This window comes from Daucus carota, chromosome 3 (genome assembly GCF_001625215.2).
Source record: "Daucus carota subsp. sativus chromosome 3, DH1 v3.0, whole genome shotgun sequence".
NCBI classification, from domain to species: Eukaryota; Viridiplantae; Streptophyta; class Magnoliopsida; order Apiales; family Apiaceae; genus Daucus; species Daucus carota.
In genome coordinates this window covers 38213793-38235010 of record NC_030383.2, presented here as the reverse complement: position 1 = coordinate 38235010, position 21218 = coordinate 38213793, and the positions used below count along the sequence as shown (strand labels likewise).

At 35.5% G+C, this 21218-nt stretch overlaps 3 protein-coding genes across 4 annotated transcripts; 1 reads left to right on the top strand and 2 right to left on the bottom strand.

Annotated features, from left to right (window-relative positions):
• Positions 1 to 7398: 7398 nt before the first annotated feature.
• Positions 7399 to 12230, bottom strand: LOC108215462 (protein unc-13 homolog). Its single transcript, XM_017387972.2, has 5 exons — positions 11752 to 12230; positions 10342 to 11208; positions 9367 to 9822; positions 8721 to 8910; positions 7399 to 8628 (listed from the first exon to the last, which is right to left on the bottom strand). Exons 1-5 carry the CDS (start codon positions 12085 to 12087, stop codon positions 7712 to 7714), a joined length of 2766 nt encoding a protein of 921 aa, XP_017243461.1. The 5' UTR covers positions 12088 to 12230; the 3' UTR covers positions 7399 to 7711.
• A 1990-nt stretch (positions 12231 to 14220) lies between these two features.
• On the top strand, positions 14221 to 15518 carry LOC108211765 (E3 ubiquitin-protein ligase ATL42). The gene has a single exon (XM_017383447.2). It carries the CDS (start codon positions 14359 to 14361, stop codon positions 15493 to 15495), a length of 1137 nt encoding a protein of 378 aa, XP_017238936.1. The 5' UTR covers positions 14221 to 14358; the 3' UTR covers positions 15496 to 15518.
• Positions 15519 to 16673: 1155 nt separating this feature from the next.
• Positions 16674 to 18064, bottom strand: LOC108213842 (protein SPEAR1). 2 transcript variants are annotated; one of them, XM_017385630.2, is made up of 4 exons: positions 17650 to 18064; positions 17435 to 17508; positions 17204 to 17297; positions 16674 to 17069 (listed from the first exon to the last, which is right to left on the bottom strand). In XM_017385630.2, exons 1-4 carry the CDS (start codon positions 18025 to 18027, stop codon positions 16953 to 16955), a joined length of 663 nt encoding a protein of 220 aa, XP_017241119.2. In that variant the 5' UTR covers positions 18028 to 18064; the 3' UTR covers positions 16674 to 16952. The 2 variants fall into 2 exon arrangements, with proteins under 2 accessions (XP_017241119.2, XP_017241120.2); XM_017385631.2 differs by having other exon boundaries at positions 17204 to 17294.
• Positions 18065 to 21218: the final 3154 nt, after the last annotated feature.

Genomic DNA, 21218 nt, shown 5'->3' with positions numbered 1-21218 from the left:
TGTCTTGACAATTTGCTGCATGTCTATTTATAATATATTCTGTTACATAAAGGCATTTTATGTTAGGTAGACCCATTTACTGCAGCTAACTAAGTGAAAGATGTTTATAAGCAGACATCAGGTCATTATCTTGCTTAAGCAGGGAAAAACAATATGGCAACAAGTCAATACACCACAATTGAGAAGTTGAAAACTGGAGTTGAAAGCTACAAAATCAAGGTCAGAGTTGTAAGGTTGTGGAGAGGTTCAACAAAAGATGGAGAGGAGTTCAAAAGTTTTAACATTGTACTGATCGACCAAAAGGTCATTACTGAATTTTGTCCATTTCTTTTATCAAGCATCATATTCTTGCTAACAGTTTTTCATATTTTCATGCAGGGCCAAAGGATTCATGCTTTTGTTCCAACAAAGTGTGCTGAGGACTTTCAATATCAACTTTATCTGGACAGAGTTTTTAGTATTAAGAACTTTGATGTGCAGCATTACAAGCCAACTGATAAGTACAGATTCTTGAGAAAAGATACACAGTTGGTGCTCAGTAAAGACACGGAAATACAGGAACTACCAGATGATAGTGTTACCATACCAAAGGATGGTTTTGATTTCTATGATCTGACCCAGCTAGAGGAACGTAGCAAACAAACAACCTACCTTTCAGGTTATTTCAGATTTATTTAAAATATTATTTAAAAAACATTTTTTAAGCTGCACAGATTGTTCCTTTTGTACAGATGTTGTGGGTATCATTAAGGACTATGAAAACATAAGGGATTTAAAGAACAGGCATGGAAAAGATCAGAGACATGCCAAATTCATCATCACAGATGGCAGGTATGTGCTGTTTTTTAAGAAATTTTTATGAAAGATTTTCTTTAAGCATAATGTGGATTTTTTCATTCCGTTGTAGTTCACATGTCAATGTAACCTTCTGGGATAAGTTTGGAGAGAACTTTGATAAGCAGATGAAGACTGCTTTGGTACAGCCGGTGATCATAATCATATCAGGATGCAAAGTTGGGAAATGGAATGGTAGGTGCTAAACAAAATAAGGCTGATTACGTTGCAATGCCTAAATAATTGCACTACAATTTTTACTGCAGGTCAAATCGACATATCAAACAACAACGCAACAAGAATCTATCTCAACTACAACCATCATAGTGTAACACACATTAGGAAACTGTCAGTCATTTCTTCTTTTCCATATAAATATGGTGCACTAAAATTATAATTAACCTTACTGTTAAGGCTCAATCCTGTAGACTGAAAAACCCTGATTTTGCGAAAAGAGCTATGGGGAAGGCGAAAGCGAAACCGATGGCCATGACAACTGTTAAAGAGCTTGGCAATCTGGGAAAAGAAGCTGTTGAGGTCAATAATCTAATTCTATATTCAACTTCATAACTAAGTACACAGAAATAATATTAAGATGTTGTATTTGAAAAACACGATTACAATTTCCATGCAGGGTTTATTCATGGTTCATGTCAGAATTATTAAGATAGATGAAAATGTGAAATGGTTTTACAATGCTTGCACCAGCTGTGACAAGGAGACGAAAATTGAAAACTTAGGCCCAATCTGTGAACTTTGTAACAGATTTGTTCCATATCCACTGAAGAAGTTAGTTGCTTCCTTTCCTGTGTAACTTATTATTCATAGCAATACTTGTGTAATGGTGGAATAAATATTTCTTCCAGGTTCAGAGTTTGTGTTGTGGCTGAGGACATATCTGGCCAGATGCAAGTTGTTTTACGAGATAGAGAAGTTCGTACTATCACTGGGAGGAGAGGTTCGGCTTTACCTGATGAGGTATTGGTCATCTCTAAATCATCATATTAAATTTATTTAAAATATAACAATTCTTTGGAAATAGGTTTTCAGTGTGCAAGGAATTCCAGACTGTTTGTTAGCTATTGTTGGGCAAGAGTATAGTATGGTGATCCGGATGGATGAGATTAACATTGCGAAGACTTTCAAACTATACTGGGCTACTAACATTTGCAGAGGTTTTGTGAATCTACCTGCAAACACAACGGATGGTGCATCCAGCAGTCAAGCTCAAACATCTCAGGTCCTGTTAGTTACAAGTCAGTTTAATAAAAAATTGTAAAATTCTGATCATAAAACATTGACATTTCTATGATAACAGGCAACAGCTTCAAACGACAATGCACAGGAAATCTCCGATGTGAACTTAAGCTCAAGTTTACACCTCTGAAGAAATTTGACCACTGTTATTTGATGTTCCACAACGCAAAATATTTAAAACATCATCTTTTTGCTTATGTATTATGTCCTTTGTTATTAACGTATGAAGACTTAGCAAATTTGATTACTGTATTTTGGTCTGGTGTGCTGCCGAGATTTTCATTTCCATATTTTTCATGTTACCCAATGTATTAAGAATGATTACTTTGAAAATATTTCTAATGCAAACTGAATACAGTTTGAGCTATCAGAATTTAGTAGACCTATATTCCTTTTTTTTTTCCCCAAGATTATGCAGGAGCTACTCAATTTGACAACACAAGTTTGAAAGAACAAATTTCAAACAGACACAGAGTATCAACAACAGATGTGGAAACAAAGACAAACCAACAAAGTAGGGAAGCAGTGATGGGAGGTATCAGGCAAAAGCAAAACCATCAACTTTGCAGAGCACTAGAGGTAAATGAAAATATGCACTGCATTTCTACATAGAGTTACATCAAAAAACACTAACATACACATAACTGCAGTTTTTATCAACTGAAAAAACTTTTGTGATTCAATGTCTGCACCTTTAACTTATGGACACTACCAAAAATATATGACCAAAAATTTAATTAACTTTGCAGGTGGGAGAGATAAAGCAAGAAATGTAGAATAGGCTTTGCAGGCCACTCAGACTGGACTGCAAATATGAACAGGAAGGCTACCAGCCAAAGCAAAAACAGTGAGGAGCACTAAAACATTCAATACAGTGCATTCAGCTTTGGCTTTAATTCCAGCTCTACTTGAAAGAAAAAATTCAAACAAACATGGCTGAGATCCCTTACCAAATGATAGCCAACCTACGCCCTCAAACAACACTTGCATGGAAGCTTAAAGTCCGAGTTACAAGGCTTTGGCCGGCCATTAATCGTCAAGGAGATACAGTGGGTATACACTGCATTTTCGTCGATGAATTGGTAAGTAAAACATTTTATTTAGCTAACATTTTTCCACTGTCAATGTGTGCTGGATTACTAATGGTAATTTTGCGTTAATAGGGAGGCCGCATTCAGGCATGGATAAATGCAGCAAACATGAATCAAATTCAGAATTTGATTACTGAAGGAGGTACCTATGCTGTCCATAACTTTGTTGTTAGGCAGTATGGTACCATGCAAACTCAAAGATGCTTTCAAAATGATGTCTTCATCCAATTGTATAATATGACTGAGGTCTTTGTGGCTGAAGGTGTAGATTATATCCCGCGTCATGTTTTTCACTTCACTGACTTTTCAGCTCTAATTGACATTGCAAGGGAAAGCAACTTTCTAATTGGTGAGTGATCTTTGTTTACTACAAGAGTTCGCTAAACCCATCTTAGTTTTTTGTAACAGCCTATTTTGTTATGTAGATGTTCTTGGCATTCTACAACAAGTGCAGCCTATCACTACATACCGGAACAAATATAATGAGGTCAAAAACAGCATTGAGTTTACCATCAACGATATGAGGTTTCTATTAATCTTTTAAATCTATGCTCTAATACAACTATTGCATGTTAACAAACTGAAAATTTGTAAAAAACTCTTAACAGCACTTCTGCACAAGTGATATTCTACGATGAAATGGCAGAATCTTTTAATCAGGAAGTTCATAATGCTGGCCAACATCCAATAATTGTTATAATATCCAGTTCTAAAGCTCGGCTTATCCAAGGTAGTCCTCAAATATATACACTCCTGTTTTTTAATACCTTTATAGACCATTGTCAACTTAATGTTTTAGGTGAGCCAAAGTTGACAAACTATCCAGCGACAAGGTTTTTCATAAATCTTCAACACGAAGCAGTGCAGGATCTGAGAGATGCATTCAGGTTAGCAGTGCAGGATCTTATGTAATGTATGGTTTCCTAAATAAATGCTAACCGAATTGAATGGTACAGTTTGGCAAATTGGCGTCTCCATTGATGTTCGCAAATAAAAGGATGCACTGAGAGGACGTTTAACAAATGCAGCATTCCTGTTATTCCATCATACTATTTATGTTATGTAATGTATGGTTTTGTAATAACGTTTAACAAACTTTGTACTTTTGAATTCTACCTTTGGATTTGCTGTAAGAACTATGTATTTTAAGAAATCTGTATCAAGACCTCTGTATCAAGAACTCTGTTAACTGTTATGTGATTTGCATTCTATATTTAAGTATTCAAATTTCAGAGTTCACCATCATACATTTGCTTTTAATATCCTCAACATTTCTGTCTCTAACTATTTATCACATCGACGTTTTTTCTCTTCACATCAGTATCAACCGAACTAAGAATACTTTCAATTACAAACAAATTTATTATGCATATGCCCAGCAACGCGGGCTTAAATACTAGTGTGTGTGTATATATATATATATATATATATATATATATATATATCTTAAAATAATTGATAGAGGTCGAAATAATTCTTAATTATTAAAGAATTATTTAAAAGTTCAGAAATATAAAAGTCCAATTAATAAGTGCCTGAAATACTAAATATTATTTAATTTTGTAATCAATAAATATGGGATAAATAAAGCCCCATTAAACATCCATACATGAGTTACGTGGACTGGCCCATATCTAAACTCCTAGTTCAACTGAGAAACTATTAAGAAGAATTCAGAACTTCAAGAGTTCGATAAAGATTCTGATTCTAAAGAAATGAATATCGAGAGTTCTAGATAAACATCGATAACACAAGATAATGATTAATGATCAGTTCTATCCTATCTCAAATACAAGTATCTACTTCTACTAGGTTCTAACAGTTGGAATCTCACTTCTAGTCAATTTCTAACATTGAGATCTCTGAAAAAAAGGCTCGATCCCTAATAACTAGAACTACGTTTTGACTTGATTCTTCAAACAGTGGAAGATACGTAGGCATCTCAATTACTGAGAATAGTCGTAAAGTACGAAGCTCACCCTTCAAGTCACCACCACAACTGCCACAGAGCCAATTCCATTCTCCAGGCACAGGGCTGGGCCTTCGAATCCAACCACCACTGCACTTCCAGTCACGTTGACCCTTACCGGCAGTGGCCCATACTACAGCTCCTCAAGCCTCAAATCTATTAATTTTTGGAAGCCCCCCCCCCCCCCCAGACCAACCAAACCTCTCATCCCTCATGGAAGATGTGTCTCGAACGAATATGATGCTCAGTGGATGGATTATGACTCCTCTGAAGAGTCGGAAAGGGATGGTGATATTTCCCCACATAGGAGAAACGATGGAGACCGGGGCCGAGGTACCCGAAACCTTTCAAGGATGAACAACTTCGAGCCCCATAGGGCTACAAATCAAGATTATAAGGACGTATCTGAGCTTTTGAAGAGCATATTGCTCAGTTAAAAAGATATATGCTCACGAACTAAGGAAGGAAAGAACCGCGCGAACCCCAGTCAAGGATTGAGAACCTTCAACGCTCAAGTATGAACAGAACTCATTTGTCCTGCAGGTGATCCAGATAACCCGATTCCACCATTCATGAAGGAGATCATGGATGCAAGGATCTAAGGAAGTTTAAGTTGCCAACTATTAAGGCTTATGATGGAACATGTGATCCCGCTAATCATGTGCGAACATTCATGAATGCATTGCTATTGCAACCATTCACGGAGGCCATTAAGTGTCGAGCTTTTACCCAAACCTTGAGCGGGATGTCACGACACTGGTATAGTTGTCTACCTCCGAATTCTATATCCTTGTTTGCGGACCCAAGCAGGGCTTTTATAGGCCAATTCGTTGGAATCAAGACAAGTACCAAGAGTTCTACTTCATTGATAAACCTACACAAAGGTATAAATGAGTCCCTTCGAGATTACATGAAGTGGTTTACCAAAGAGGCACTCAAGGTCCCGCATCTGGACCAAAAGGTAGCGATGATCGCCCTTCAACAAGTAACCACGGATTACATCCGTCGCTCACTAGCCAAAAGAGCCCTTGATAACAAGAATGAGCTTCAAGAGAGACCAGGGAAAATATATCAAAGCTAAAGAAAGCTTGAGAAAATCCCAGAACAACTAGGGACCAACCACGAGCTCTAAAAAGCGTGGAGACGAAACTGGATATAATGCTTATAATAAGTATTCGAAGAGGAAAGATGGTGAAAAATCACCCACCAAAAAGAGGAATAAGGAATTATACTAACTGATGATTGGTGGCCGTCGAAGGATGAGATTAAATTTTTGATTCGGAAAGACAAGTTGTCCAGGTATATCAAGGACGGAGACAAAAATCCCCGAGATAATGATAGTCGTGGTAGGGACAATGATGATCGTGATAGGAGAAACCAGCCTCGAGGGCCAGTGATCAACATAATATCTAGAGGTCAAACAGCTACTGGTACTTCTAGTAACTCAAGGAAAACCTATGCTAGAATGACGATGAGTATTGTTGGAGAACCCCCGAAGAGGGCGAAGATTATAATTCCTTTCACCTTTGATGATCTTGGCTTGTCGAGTGAAGAAACATCCCCTCTATTGATCCAAAGATGGGTTTTAAGTTGGGAAGAATACCATAATCCAATATTATCTTCTTAAGCACTCCTAATAGTATGATTTTGTCGAAATACTAATCACTTAACAAATCTTTACATTTTTTTGGCACAGATAATTTGTTGCTTAATGATTACATGTGTGATCATCAGAAGGTTTGCACAAGCAGTTTGTCACGCCCCGACAAAACTCTAAACCCGTGACAAGTTGCTATCTTGGGCACAATCCATGTCCTAAGGTTGTGTTCACTTGAATGAAATGAAATATGGGGAAAATAAAATGAAATTTGTACTCTAAATTGGAGGTGATTAGAGAAAAGGTCCGTAATTTTCTTTATTTCAATCATCCCAATTCCAACTATATTTTAAATAAGAATTTAACCCTCATATTTTGAAAGGAGCGCTCATTTTACTTGAACATCATGTTTCCCTACAATTTTCATCATGAAAAATCAAGGATCACTCTTATCTAGTCACTATTTTCTCATACTCTATTCGTTCTCCATTAAACTTTTTTATTATTTTCTGTTTTATTCTCTGCTGATTACATTTTTCCGAGTGAACACAACCTAAGGGTTTGTGTTACGTGATATAACTATATGAAAAGGTTAAATTAGAAATAAACGAATTAAGATCGAAACGAGAGGTGAAACTGCAACCAATCCAGATGAGAACTAAAACTGAAGCCTGATATAGACAATTTACAGTTAAAAAACAGCAAACATCATTTACATGTAAACAGTCTTACAATCTCTAAGATGCACAGAAGCCATTGTCTGTATCCAGATTTACGCATAATGTGATGCCCTCCTGATAATGCAAGTTGCTCAACAACTTACTGATGGACAAGTTCATCAATGTGCTCTAAACATCACTCTTTAAAAATTTGCACATACAATAAATTAATATTATGTACACGTAGCATTTGTTTTCTAGTTTGCAAGTTAGTAAGTTGGTTACTGGATTCTAATCAAGCCGATCACAGTTTCTTGGGCAAGTTGTACGTCTTCTTAAGAAAATTTGTTGCCTGCTTGTCGTTTCGATGACACAAAACATGTAAGATAGTACTAGGTTCTGCAGGATTCCACTGACCAGATGTTAGAGGCAATGGAAGCTTGAATGTAGCAGACGAGCCATACACATTCAATATGGAAGTCCTAAATTGTTCAATGAGGCTTTGAGTATCCATGTAGAGAAGAGGAAGTATGCGTTTCACAGTGACTGCAAATTTATCTATTAATTCAGTTTGCAATCCATTACCGTTAGACCAGAACAAATCTGTAAGAAAATTGAAGTCTTCCTCTATCATAATAGAATCTTCCACAGAATAAGCACGAGATGGGCCTCCAGCAAGCAAAACCAGCAAAAAACCATCAAGAGAAGCTTTCATTACATCCGCTATCAGGCGAGTGCGGACTCTGTCATGAACTATGGATGACATAATCTCCAGGTATTGCTCTAGATCCTGAAGAAAAGGTTCAATCCTTGAAGAAGAAACTTCCCCAACGTATAGACCATCCCAAAATACGGGACTTAAATCATGAAATATGACTTTGTATGCAGTGGCCACACACAGTTGTTGGACGCCTTCTAAACAAGCAGTTTGTGAAAGATTAAATATTTTCCCCATATCATTTGATTGAGTATATCCGGCATTTCTCAAATGAGTGATCATTCTATTTTCTAAAATATCCAAATCTTTCCGTATGTGATGCAAAGTATTAATGCGAACACAAAGTTGTGGAATTCCCATGTTGTCCTCCTCATTTATAACCCCAACTCGAGGTTTCCTCCTTTGAACTAACATATCTTTCTTCCTGAAGACAGCTTGGAGTTTCGATCCAGCTGTACATCTAGTCAAATCAGGAATGTCTGGAAGGAATTTACCTTGAGATCCTGTAAATTATACCAAATGTAACGATGAATTCTAGAGAACAACATTTTATGAATAGATATAAATGAAATTTTGCTCCCTATGTATTGCTCACCGCAGCCGGATACTGTGGTTAATATGTAATACTGGAGGCATTTATCGAGACTGCTCATTAAGTCAGGTAGTAATGCAGGATGCCTCAGTATTGGCAACAAAAAGAATGCCTCCAAAGTTTCATCTGCTATCCGTAAAACCTCCACAGCTGATGGAGCAAATCGTTCTTTGTTTGCTTGTGGGTTCCAGACCTATACAGAAGACAACATCATTACAGAAGGCCTAAGGTTAGTCATTTGAATCTAATATCTAATAGTTTAAAAAATTTCATGTGTTCAAGTTATATGCCTGCCAAAATAATTGGCAGAAATTAAGGTATAATAGTCCCAGCGAAATGAGCAATTATTGGCTTATATTCTAGTGACTTTGATTATGTATTATGTAAGTGTCACTTTGATAAACTTGAACCAAATCATCCTCTAGAACTTCTTTCCAGAGCCATCCAATATCTATGATGGTTATATACTGAGCTTAGTGTTAAACTCATTCTTATTTGTAATGTTCTTACAAATATTCTCGGACCAGGCACTGACTTACGCAAACTAGTACCTGACACGACGATATTAAGCACAATTCCTCAAATCAATATCAGTAATCAAACTAGAAACAAGTGCAAGGTTTAAAAACTAGTTGGATATTAAGAATACCTCTTGTTGCAGATTTCTGACAACCCATTCCTTAAGCCTGTCTATTCTTGTCCTTATCCAAGATTTTACTAGACTTGTAATCACAACTTCAGCCTCATAAGGAGTCATCTCCTGAATTATTGATATTCCACCGTCCTCGCTATCAACTGAATCTTCAACTGCCATCTGCACAAGATTCTTTTCAAGCTTATCAGCAGCTATCAACACTTGTATAGCATCAGGGGTCAGTTCACTGATACCAGATACAAACTGCTTAAGTTCCTTTGCATAGCAAGCATGCAAGGTTGCTACTGCCACACCAGTGGCAAGAGGGTGCCATCTCTTCAACAAAGGACTATATATTTCCTTCTCATTAAAAGCAAGATCACATGTGTCTTGTACAAGGATGGAGAGAACCGGAAGAGCGTTCTGCTGGTGGCTTGACGACCGTCTGCTTAAATATATTTTCTCCTTTTTCTGCTTTAAGGTAAGTTAAATAGAGGATCAGAGTCACACTCAAAATAGAAAATAATAAAACAAATATATATTGAATAGAAAAACCACGAGTGTGGATGTAGAATTCAGGCTACAAAATGGCAGGGAACTGCAAATAGACCACAATGATGGCAAAATATAAACACTTTAAGAGTTGAATTTGGAGTTGAACCATTATGTAGCCCAAGGAGAACATCAACCTAGGACTACAAATTGCAATCATGGAATATTAATTGTAGTACACAAAATCGCAAACTATATATAGAAGAGAGCAGAGTCTCACATGCTGATTAGCAAAATATACTGACATGAAGCATGAAGGTATGAGAGAATTTTTCATTGTGATTCAAAGATTTTCACTTTTAAGAGTTAATTTCCAGGTATATTACATTGTACATAGTTTGACAGCAGATAACTTTACAAGAAGAGCATAAGGACCTAGACCTTAATTTTTGTTTATGTATCCATTTAAGCAATATAAGCCAGAATTCTAGAACTTGCCTGAATGAATGCACTGCGCATTGAAGACCTAATGTAATTGTCAATTCTGTCCCGTGAGATGTCAACTTTTCTGCTTTCCCTACCATATTCATGAGACATGTCTTCCACGAGTATATTATTGGCCAAGGAAATGAGGGATAGAGCAGTTTCCATAACATCAATGTTACCTCTGTAGAAGGTCTCATGGTACGCAGTAAACTTTCTGTCAGCCCAACTCAAAACGGAGCTCAAAGCAGAACTCAATATCTTGAAGTAAGCAGGATCCTTTGTTCCCTTTGCATCCTTCTCTACTTCTAAAAATAATTTATGAGCAGCATTGAGCAGGTCATTTTCAACTTCACCTGTAGCAACATAACGGTCATATAACACCCATGAAAGGCAGAGATTATGGTATGCTAGGTTTATTCCAAGAATCCCCCACGTTTTCTTTATAAGCTCTAGTAGTTCATCGGCCTCTTCAACAACAGATGTTGCCTTATTAATATCAAAGCAAGATTCCAAAAGTGTTTGATATAGTCTGAGATTAAGAGGAACCCCATCTGCCCAATGACATATATCAGAGACAGACCCATCAAATGATCTACAAGCTAGTGACATAACATTGTTCCAGAGAGCCTGCATTGTTTCACTGTGTCTTCCAGTGTCAATGGGTCTCTCTAAGCCCCCTTGAATAATCTCTCGAAGTTTTCTAGCAGCAGCATTCGTCTTATCAAGAGGCATGTGAGGATGTTGGAGGACACCAGCTTCAAGAACCTTCAATATCCGTTTTTGACTTGCTTCATATTCCCTTACAGAGGAAAAATCTGAAGCTTTAAGTTGCTGTAATAGCTCTAAAGGTAAAACCAGAGACTCCATCCGCCTTCCTAACTGATACAAGATCAAAAGTAATAATATTACAATGGGAGGACATTATTTGCTAATCTATCAGCTACTACCTACTAGTCATATCTTCTACCATATTTGTCACAGTGTAATCAAAGTAAAACATATCAACATTAGTAGTTTTGTTGAGCTTATATTGAAGTTGGGAGTATAATTACTTTCAATCATAAGGTCCAATTTTTGAACTTATAACAAGATGAACTAAAAACTAAAGAGTAGTCATCCATAAGTTCCCCTATAGACCATTTTAACCGACAAGTCGAGAAACTAGTTAGATGTCTTAACTTAACAGTATTACAAATTACCTTGGAATCCTACAAATTAATTTTGGTAATTATTAATTTTATTTTGATAAATATCACTTATAACCTTATAAATGAGTCCTGTTCTTAGAAATCCTCGGAGGACCCGAGACGACAGTGGATAAGCTCGTAACTACTTGACCTATCCACCCGTGCTCGGTAACTATTAATTTGTTTAACATGATTGAATAAAAGGCGGAAATTGTGAGAGATTGACTAGGATTACCTGTCCAGCAGTGATTCTAAGCAACGCACGTCTGACCCTGGAATCAAACTCCTCAGAAATCCGCATCTGGACTCTCATCACCTCTCCCATGCTCACAGCTCGTGAGTTTTGCTGACTGCCCACCAAGTTCTTGGCCCACACCTTCTTCCCCGGCGAGTAAGAAGAAGAAGAGACATAATTCAGTGTCCGGCCAGCTTTCGCGCTCCGAGAGGCCGCAACGAAGATCTCGAAAGCGGTCTCTCGGAGTTCCGAATCAGATAAATGCACACTGAGCTCGCCAAACGGGCTGATCACACTATTACTATCAGCATTACTAGCATTTGTGTCACTCACCATGATCGATGATTGCTTGTGCAATGTGGTTTAAATTTTGTTGATCGATGAAAATGTAAAACGAAGATGAGAAATGCAAGTGCGGAAGAAATAAATGAATAAGCTCGAGGAGAAAAATTCAACACGGTGTGGAAGTTGTACGAGAAGATGGTTTCTTACGAAGAAACAAATGTCAATCACGTCGACTGCCCCAGTTGTTTTAAATTACGCGCTCCACACTTAATTCCATTATAACAACTATTTACATGTCAACAACTACTCCCTCCGTCCCACCCAATTGTTTACATTGGGTTTGGGCACGGAGGTTAAGAAATATGTATAAAGTAGTGAAAAAGAGGAAGAAAAGTGGGTGAAGTGGTGGGACCCATCGATTTTTAATATATAAAAAAGAGATAGTGGAGTAAAAGTAGTGTGAAAAGGAAGGAAAAATGATAAAGTGGTGGGACCCATTAACTATTTTGGGAAAGTTTTGTAATGTAAAGAAATGGATGGAACGTCCAAAAGAGGTAACTGTAAAGAACCTGGTGGGACGGAGGGAGTAGTATGTTTAGGCGGCTTCGGATTATTCTTTCCATCTCATTCTTTTTTTTCCTCCTAATTCATTTCATTTTCCTACCGCCGGACATCGATATATCAATATTGCTAAATCCATTTTATTTTATCTTTTAATTAACATTTTTGACATGTTTCTACGCAAATTTGCATTAATCATTGATACTTAGCCCAATATCATCTCATTATAGATAATCTTAACTAGCGTGGAAGCCGTGCAAGGCACAGGCCAATTATTTAAAAAAAATGTATTATTTATTCTAATTAATAGCTTATTTTATTTGTTTTTATAATATAAATGTTTTTTTATTAAATTTTTAAGTATAATGTTCTTTCGAAAACTAACTAATAATATCAATTATGTCTAATTTAGGATATTAACTATATTTTTATTTAACTCGAACTAACACAATATAATTCATATACACGAGATTTAGACAATCAATAAAGTTTAGTGGACTATTCAATCGAATTATAATAGAACTTGTTTACAAGAGATAGAATGTTTACACGTGAATAATATAATCCAACTCATGAAATAGGTGGATAGCTGAAATTAATTTAGTATGTTCATGAGTTACGATACTCATAATAATGTAGTCAAATTTAGGGACATGCACGTGTAAAAAGTTATTTATACAAGTTCATCAAATTCGATACATATAATAGTTGTTAACTTGTTATTTCTGTTCATCTCACTCTTCATCTCTGTGTGTTTTAAGAATCTATCAATTATCAGTTAAATGATATTATAATATAATCATAAGTTAGTCATGTATCTAAAATCAATCTATTTGACTTTTAATTCGGTTAAGTATCTACACCGGGGCTCTTTTGCTAGCTAATTTCATATTATTTGCTAGTCTAAATAAATATAAACACAAGGCAAAGTTGAATTTTATAGTGAAATTTAGGTCATATTTCAGAATTATGACATTCAGGTCTTTTCCGTCTTTGAAAATGACATATGGTAATATAATATCAGGTTTTTTATGGCCATTGACACATGTTAAGCGCGTCAATTTTTGTGTCTAATTTTTGTATCTAGATCATTTTGATTGGCTTCTACTTCTTAATAATGGTAGACCCTCCTGCAAATACACCAACCACACCAATCAAAATAATCTGAATACAAAAATTTCCACGCTTAGCATGTGCCTAAACAAAGCCATATAATATTTTGTAACCACTACATACATTTACAAGTGAAAAATTCACAACCGGTGATAAGAAGAAAAAATAGGGAGAAACAAATGAAATAAGATCATCAAACCAGAAACACTAGTTATATTTGCTCTATGTTTGATCAAGGAAATGTTGTTGCTGACTTTTATCATTTTATCTGTACACTCGACTAAGACATATAACTAAACCACACTATGACACTCATAATTTCAACATTATTGATTGCTGGTGCAACTCATTTGGAACTTGATGACAAATTCTTTCTTCAATTATTGTACATTTACGTAGTCCATGTATTAGTTGATGCAATGTCAATGGTAAATATGTCCTCGTGGTGATCCAGCAGGGCTTGAAATATCGAGCAGGTGCAAAATAACATATTTAAGTCCATAATTTTCATAGAGCGCGGCCTTATATATATTATGGTCGCATATTTACAGAGTTAAAGCGGACCTTCACTAGGATCGAACTCTCGACATCCGATAAACAGTGCAGAAATTATAGTAAAAAAAAACGAGTTGATGTTTCTGACAAGAGATGATGCATAGAATAATCTACCTGTTGATGTTTATAGCAGTGATCAGAGCTCAGACTCCCGGGAGGCCGAGAGGGGATGCAGTAACAAATTTTAAGCCAAGTCTTTCGGTTGTGGTTGGTGTTCTTGCTGTTATGTTTACCTTGACATTCATTTTTCTTCTTTGTGTCAAGTTTTGCCGCCACCACTCATCTGTACAAAATCAACTGAATCAAGGAAGATTTGCACAATCAAGGTCTCGAAATTCTGGAATCGATAAGACAGTAATTGAATCACTCCCTTTTTTTAAATTTTGTGTGCTTAAAGGGTCAAGACAAGGGCTTGAATGTGCTGTATGTTTGTCAGAGTTTCAAGATAGTGAGATTCTTCGGTTACTTCCAACCTGTAGACACGCTTTTCACATCACTTGTGTTGATCAGTGGCTCGAGAGACATTCGAGCTGTCCACTCTGCAGGCACAGAGTGAGCTCCGAGGATCTTGCATTGATCACATATTCAGATAGTTTGAGATTGTTGATGAACCCATCAGACTTGAGACAGGACTCGAATTTGGAACTTTTTGTGCAACGGGAGGAAGATAATAACTATTTTAGCCGGGGGAGTAGCTTTAGAAATAGTATTCGAGATGAAGAAGTGGCAATCCAGAAAAGAAGTGACCAGAGTGAAGATTCCAGAGGGGTTTTGCATAAGAAAAATCATAAAATCATCGTCGCTGATGTTGTCCTGCTCCAGAACAGATGGAGCAGTGTGAGTACTTCAGACCTTCTGTTTTTGAATTCGGAGATGATTAGTGAAGCCTCTAGCAATAGATTCCCTTCTAAGGAAGTGAAGTACAAAAATTTTGCAAGGGCGAGAGATGGACATGGGCGAAATGGTAAAATTTCATTTACAGGAGTTGCACAAAATGCAGTTAAGATATCCGACTTAGATGAGAAGAGATCAATGTCAGAAATAATAGTGCATCCAAGGTTTTTAGCAAGTACTAGAACAGATGAACCACTGAGCAGCAAAATTAATGGAAATGAGGAAAGACAAAGGAAGCTATGGCTACTAATTGCTAGAAGAACAGTTGAATGGTTTGCCAATAGAGAAAGAGGATCTGAGCTGTCCGAAAATACTATACAATCTCATGATATATAATAAATTCTTCTTTTCCTCGGGTTTCTTTCTTCTTCTCCTTCTTTTTTGCTGAAAAACACACAACATCATCATAGTGCTGCATAACTAAAGTTCAGATCTCAGAGAAGTATATTAGTATGTTGATTAGACTAAAACCGCAATTTCAGACGTAATGCTTTATGATAAGTAGTGATAACCAACATGCTAGAAGTGCCCAGATCACAGTCGTAACTCGTAATGCCTTATGATAAGTTGTAATATATCTTGCTTGGTTAAGCGATTATTAATGATACCAGACACCTCTCTTCTTGCTCTGGACAAATCGTGCTCATAGCCCATCTTTTGTGTCATAAGTTCAAGATGTTGAGCGCTTCTGCTAAGAAATTACCAAAATTTTTCTTGCATTTTGTCCATAGATGATGTCGATGGCTTTTCTTTCAACTTGGCTTTCTTCTCCTTTTCCTTGTCATGGCAATTAATGCCTTGATGTCCGTGAGATCCCATTTTTTGGGTTGAAGAGTAGATCGCCTCCCATCTTCGAGGCAATTAATAGTTTCTTGTTCATATTATATAGTGAGAACATTTGGGATGATAGAGAGTTGAAATTGAGACCTCTGCCAAATCAAAGATCGGATACAATGTTTTGAACGGATCCATCTAAAGCTATAAGTTGGGTTTGACTAGGGAGAATGAAATGAAATGACAAAAAGTAAAGGTGGAAGGAAAGTTTTTTTAAAAAATTGAGTGAGTGCAAAATTGTTATGATAATTTGAGAGGAAAATGAGTATAGGAAGAAATAGAATATTTTTTTTTTCAAATTGGGGGTGTGATCTTTAGCAGAAGGAAGTAATGAAATTTATATAAACATATTTGTCCTTGACATTGTTCAAATTTCATTACATCCCTTTTATATTCATTAACCCCAACCAAACACAATATTAAGGTGTTAGAAGAAGCCCTGAAATGTTTCAACAAACCTTCTCTTCTAACTAAATTGCAGCACACTTTTTTACCAGATCTCGTTCCAAAATACTTGTAGAAGCTATCTCCAACAGAAAGAGCCAAACTGAAAAACCTGAGAAAACAGGAAAACCTTGTCTTTAAGACAAGACCCACGACCTGCTACGAAAAATTTGGCTAATTTGGAATTTAGTGAGTAAGATCAATGTGTTACAAAATTATTTAAAGATGCTCTCGACTTCGAAATTTTAATATATAGACAGAAGCCATTTCAGCAAAAGAAGACCGCTCTACGTAGATTGGTAAATACATGACGTAGTACTAAAAGTATTATCATCTCAATCATGACATGAGAAAGTTCCATAAATTTATGAAAAAAATCCTGAAAACTTGCTTACAAAGTCTGAAAAAACTCCAAGTCTATGAATTTATATTAGAAGTTAATCCCCTCAAGCTAAACATTCAAGACTACTGGTGATCAATTCATATGCTGAATCACATGATCTAAAAAATAAAGATTAAAGCGACAGTCTCAACTCTAAATCCAACTCCTGGCTTCCACTCGAACCCGACCTCTGGCTGCCTGAACCCATGGAATCCCCAATCTGGCCATTCTTCTTCTTCTCCACTGATTCCTGCAAGTTAAATCAAGAAAATTAGTTAAAAATTTACGTTGTACAGCCCTGGCAAGCAACATAGTTTCATCATGGATGCATGTAGTCAAAATATAGCCTCGCAGAATGAGGTTAGTTAATAACTACGTACGAACCTCGGCCTCTAGCTCTAGGTCTATAAGGTTTCTAGTGATAGATGGTTGTTGATAATAGTGAGGGTTTAAGATGGTATTTTCAGCCGTCCATCTGCTGCATGCCAATGCATAAAACATAGTCAGAACTACATGATTGTGGAGATATAAATCAATAAACAGGTTACATAGTATGAGATAGCTATTTATTTCAGGGTATTGAATTGAGAATCATACTGTATATAAATCAAGTACCTTGCAGTATTATTAGTAGTAGGCTGTGAATCACCATGTCCCATATTTGGTCTTCCCAAATCGCCCAAGCCCATCTGCATAACAAACTCAAGATGATTCAGTTGCCAACAAAGATTGGTGCAGTGGTTGAGCTCTTGTTCCCTTGCGGGAGCTCAGGTGTTCGACTCCAGTAACTAATTATTTATTCGTACACACAGGTCAAGAAAAATAGAAACCTGAATAGGATTAGTAAATGGACGAAAAGTATTAGGAGCTGGAATAAAATCTCCGCCCATTTCCATTTGAGCATGGAGTCTAATTTTCTCTAACTGAGCAACACCTAAGCCTCTCTGTGGCTGCTTAGGCTTCTCAGAACCACTCTTCTTATTCTTCCCCTTTCTTGATGATGCTGCAAGCTCTTTCTCTCCATTATAATTGCTTCCCATCTCCCAAGTATCAACAAAGATCTCGAATGTTGCTCTCCTTATAAACCTGGATCCCTGCCTAGCTGGATCAGATTTTACGTAAATAATCTTAGATTTTATGCTTTTCTTTAAATAGGACATCTCGCTAGCTAATATTTTCTCATGGACTTTTGAGACCGACATAATCATACCGATTAATTGTCTTTGATTGTAACCGATAAAAAATTATTTTATTGCAATTACTCCTTTTATTTATTGCCAGATTTTCTTTTCTTACTACGAGATCTTCTCGCAGTAACAAAATGAGGATCAAGTCTACTCATGCATATATACAAATCTTAGCGTTAGTTATGTTTGTATTTGTAAATTTTGAAACAAATTTGTGGGATTCGTTTTATATTTCAAAGTAAACTAAAAATAAATCTCCTACTTCTAAATTCTCAAACCATAGTTGAATATCCATAAGATTCTTATAATTTTTTAGAATTCGAGTTGGGTACACCTAAATTTCATAAATGAAAAAAATCTTTAAAAAGTTCGATAAATCTTTCTATGAAATTGACTAAAATTTTTTTGATGATGATATTATGGCACGTTTCAAGTGGTTACGCCCTTGTATTTGAAATAGAATCCAACAAAGTTGGAAAGTTACCTTTTTTTCCCTTTACTACAGCTTTGCAGCGAGGTTTTTCTATTTGAATAATAATATAGTATATCGAATACACATATTTATACTCGGTTGATAGCTAATCTTTATTGTTAAAATATGATAAATCAGTGTATTAAATTATAAGAATGCAGTGTAGGAGGTTAGACAACAAAAGACAATTGAGTATTTGAGTGTGTGATATAAAGTAATGTAAGTTGCCATGCACCAAATCTAATTGAGCTGTTTCACGCATGATTTGTGGGTCATATCAGATGAGTTGTTATGGGGTGGAAAGTGACGATCAATCTCATTTCTTATGCTCACATGTGAACTTTGCAGCCAAAATAACAAACCTAATCGGAGATTATACAAACATAAACAAATCAATTCTGATGTTCCATTGCTTTGTCTGAGCGTCCATACAGCGGGATAAATATTAAGTAGGTCACTTGCAGTGTCCAAATGTATCAAATAAGCCACTGATTAAAAAACTGACTCAGATGAGTCAATTATTAAAAAAAATTGTATAAAAAATATCATTCTATCGTTAGTCGAAATTCTGAAAGTATTACATATTGAGTTTTGCACATTTTCTATGAATGGTATTACATCCAAATGAAAGATTTTGAATTTTAGTATTTAAGATATTTTTTTAAAATTTTAAAAATTTATCTACTATTTATTTTTATTTAAATCAAATAAAACAATCAAAAAATTAAAAATAAATAGTTGATAACTTTTAAAAATCTAACAATATTAGCTAAAATAGTAGAACTCGGAACCTTTCATTTGAATGTAATATCATTCACAAAAAATGTGGGAAACTTAATATATAATACTTTCAGAATTTCGACTAACGATAGAGTGATATTTTTGATACAAATTTTTCTAATGAGTGACTCATATGAGTCAGTTTTGTAATTAGTGACTCATTTGATACATTTGGACGCAGTAAGTAACCTATTTGATATTTATCCTAAAAATTAGCTAGTTTCCTAAACTATTCTCTCCTTCTAATTTTATTTATTAAAATAAAATATTTCGTAATATTTGTTGTCTTCTTTGTAAAGTAATTTTATAAAATTTTCAACATTGCCAACTCACACAATTTTCAAAATTTTTAAGCAAATAACTATGAAAATTATATTATTCCTAATTTTTGAACCTATTGCCTCTCAGAGAAGTTAAGCTCTCGAGGCTATCTTGGTAAATTCATGTGCTCATGGATCGACCTATATGCACATGGAACAACGTGATTTCTATCCTATTCAAATTAAATTTCCTTTGAAACAAAAGCCGATGATCAGTCACGTACTAACCTCGAGCAGGCCCTCCTATGTTCTATTACTGGATCCAAGGCACACATTGGCCTAATATGACCACTTGCAAGGTCTGGACACGAATTTGGTCCACATATATATATATATCAACAGAACAGAATCTCACTAATCAATGATAACAACATTCATTCCGAATCAACTTTTGAATATGATAATCAATTTAGATGTCAATAGAAATCCAACCAATACTTGAATATGATAATCAAGTCTGATATGAACAGAGATTCAATCAATAATGATAATGGTTTGGTAATCAAGAAAAGAATTCAAGGGCACCACAAATATGTGGATTATCAAATGAAAGATAGATGGCAAGTTCAAAAATGGTATTGTCTTGTATGATATTTATGATATCATAGATCAGGCATTCTTGTGGTAAGCAATAGTAATTGGGATGTGAATAAGTATGGAATGGAAACAATAATAATTGGATTCTCAAGAAATTATAGGTATTCAATGGTTATCAATTTGTGTATGAAAGTTAGAATTCAGGGTTTCAAGGTTTGTGTTTGAAAACAAAAGCTATATAGGAGGAATTAAGCAGAACAATTGCAACATATATAAAAAGCTTGGATCAGAATATTTGTAATATATCAAACAAAAGGGTTCAAGATACTTATCTTAAATCTAATTCAAGACTCACAACTTAATCTCATCCTTCCAATCCCACAATCTATGTATATCATAAGTTTTAGACAATCTCTAGCTATATTCCATCCACAATACAGTTTCGCTTCCTCGGTTTATGTCTTAGTCAATTTGCAGCACCATTTGACTTTCTGAGTATCTCCAATTGTACATGTCTCGTCTGAATGCTTTACCAGAATAACACAACACTATAATTACCAAACAATCTATTGATTCTAATCTATACATATCAAACACCGTATCCATACCCTATCACATATACATATATATCACGTATATCGATAAACACTCAACACATAATCAGAAACCAACTTATATAACCCATTAAACTTATCAACTATCACTTAACAGATAATCATGCTTTGACTCTATTATATAGTCAAATCATTTTTCACATAACTTGTCTGCTAGTTTAAACATAATTTCTAATAATTGTATAGCATATATAATCGGAACCGCAATAAAAATAATTGATTCATTTAACATAGGAAAACAAAAAATAAAGATAATTGGTTTCAAACGAAGTGTAGTCACGTTCCTCTTAGAACTCTTAGAACCCTTATCTTTATTTCTAGTATTAATTAGGGTTTTGGAGCAGAATTGCACATGCAAAAATTGTCGTGTTTATATATTATATTTTGAGGGTCATGTTCTATTCACAACCCTTAGCCTAAGAACTCTTAAGACACTTTGCATTATTTCTTGTATTAATTCGAATTCTGCCGCAGAGTTGCACATAAAAT

Excerpts from the sequence above, each read along its gene's own strand:
- LOC108215462 (XM_017387972.2), bottom strand. The coding sequence starts at position 12,087 with ATGGTGAGTGACACAAATGCTAGTAATGCTGATAGTAATAGTGTGATC. Across the intron at positions 8,911-9,366 it reads TCAGAAATCTGCAACAAGAG|GTCTGGAACCCACAAGCAAA; the intron begins GTATTCTTAATA and ends TCTTCTGTATAG. Across the intron at positions 8,629-8,720 it reads AACCACAGTATCCGGCTGCG|GATCTCAAGGTAAATTCCTT; the intron begins GTGAGCAATACA and ends TATAATTTACAG.
- LOC108211765 (XM_017383447.2), top strand. The coding sequence starts at position 14,359 with ATGATGCATAGAATAATCTACCTGTTGATGTTTATAGCAGTGATCAGA.
- LOC108213842 (XM_017385630.2), bottom strand. The coding sequence starts at position 18,027 with ATGATTATGTCGGTCTCAAAAGTCCATGAGAAAATATTAGCTAGCGAG. Across the intron at positions 17,509-17,649 it reads CATTTACTAATCCTATTCAG|ATGGGCTTGGGCGATTTGGG; the intron begins GTTTCTATTTTT and ends TTTGTTATGCAG. Across the intron at positions 17,070-17,203 it reads ACCTAGAGCTAGAGGCCGAG|GAATCAGTGGAGAAGAAGAA; the intron begins GTTCGTACGTAG and ends TTTAACTTGCAG.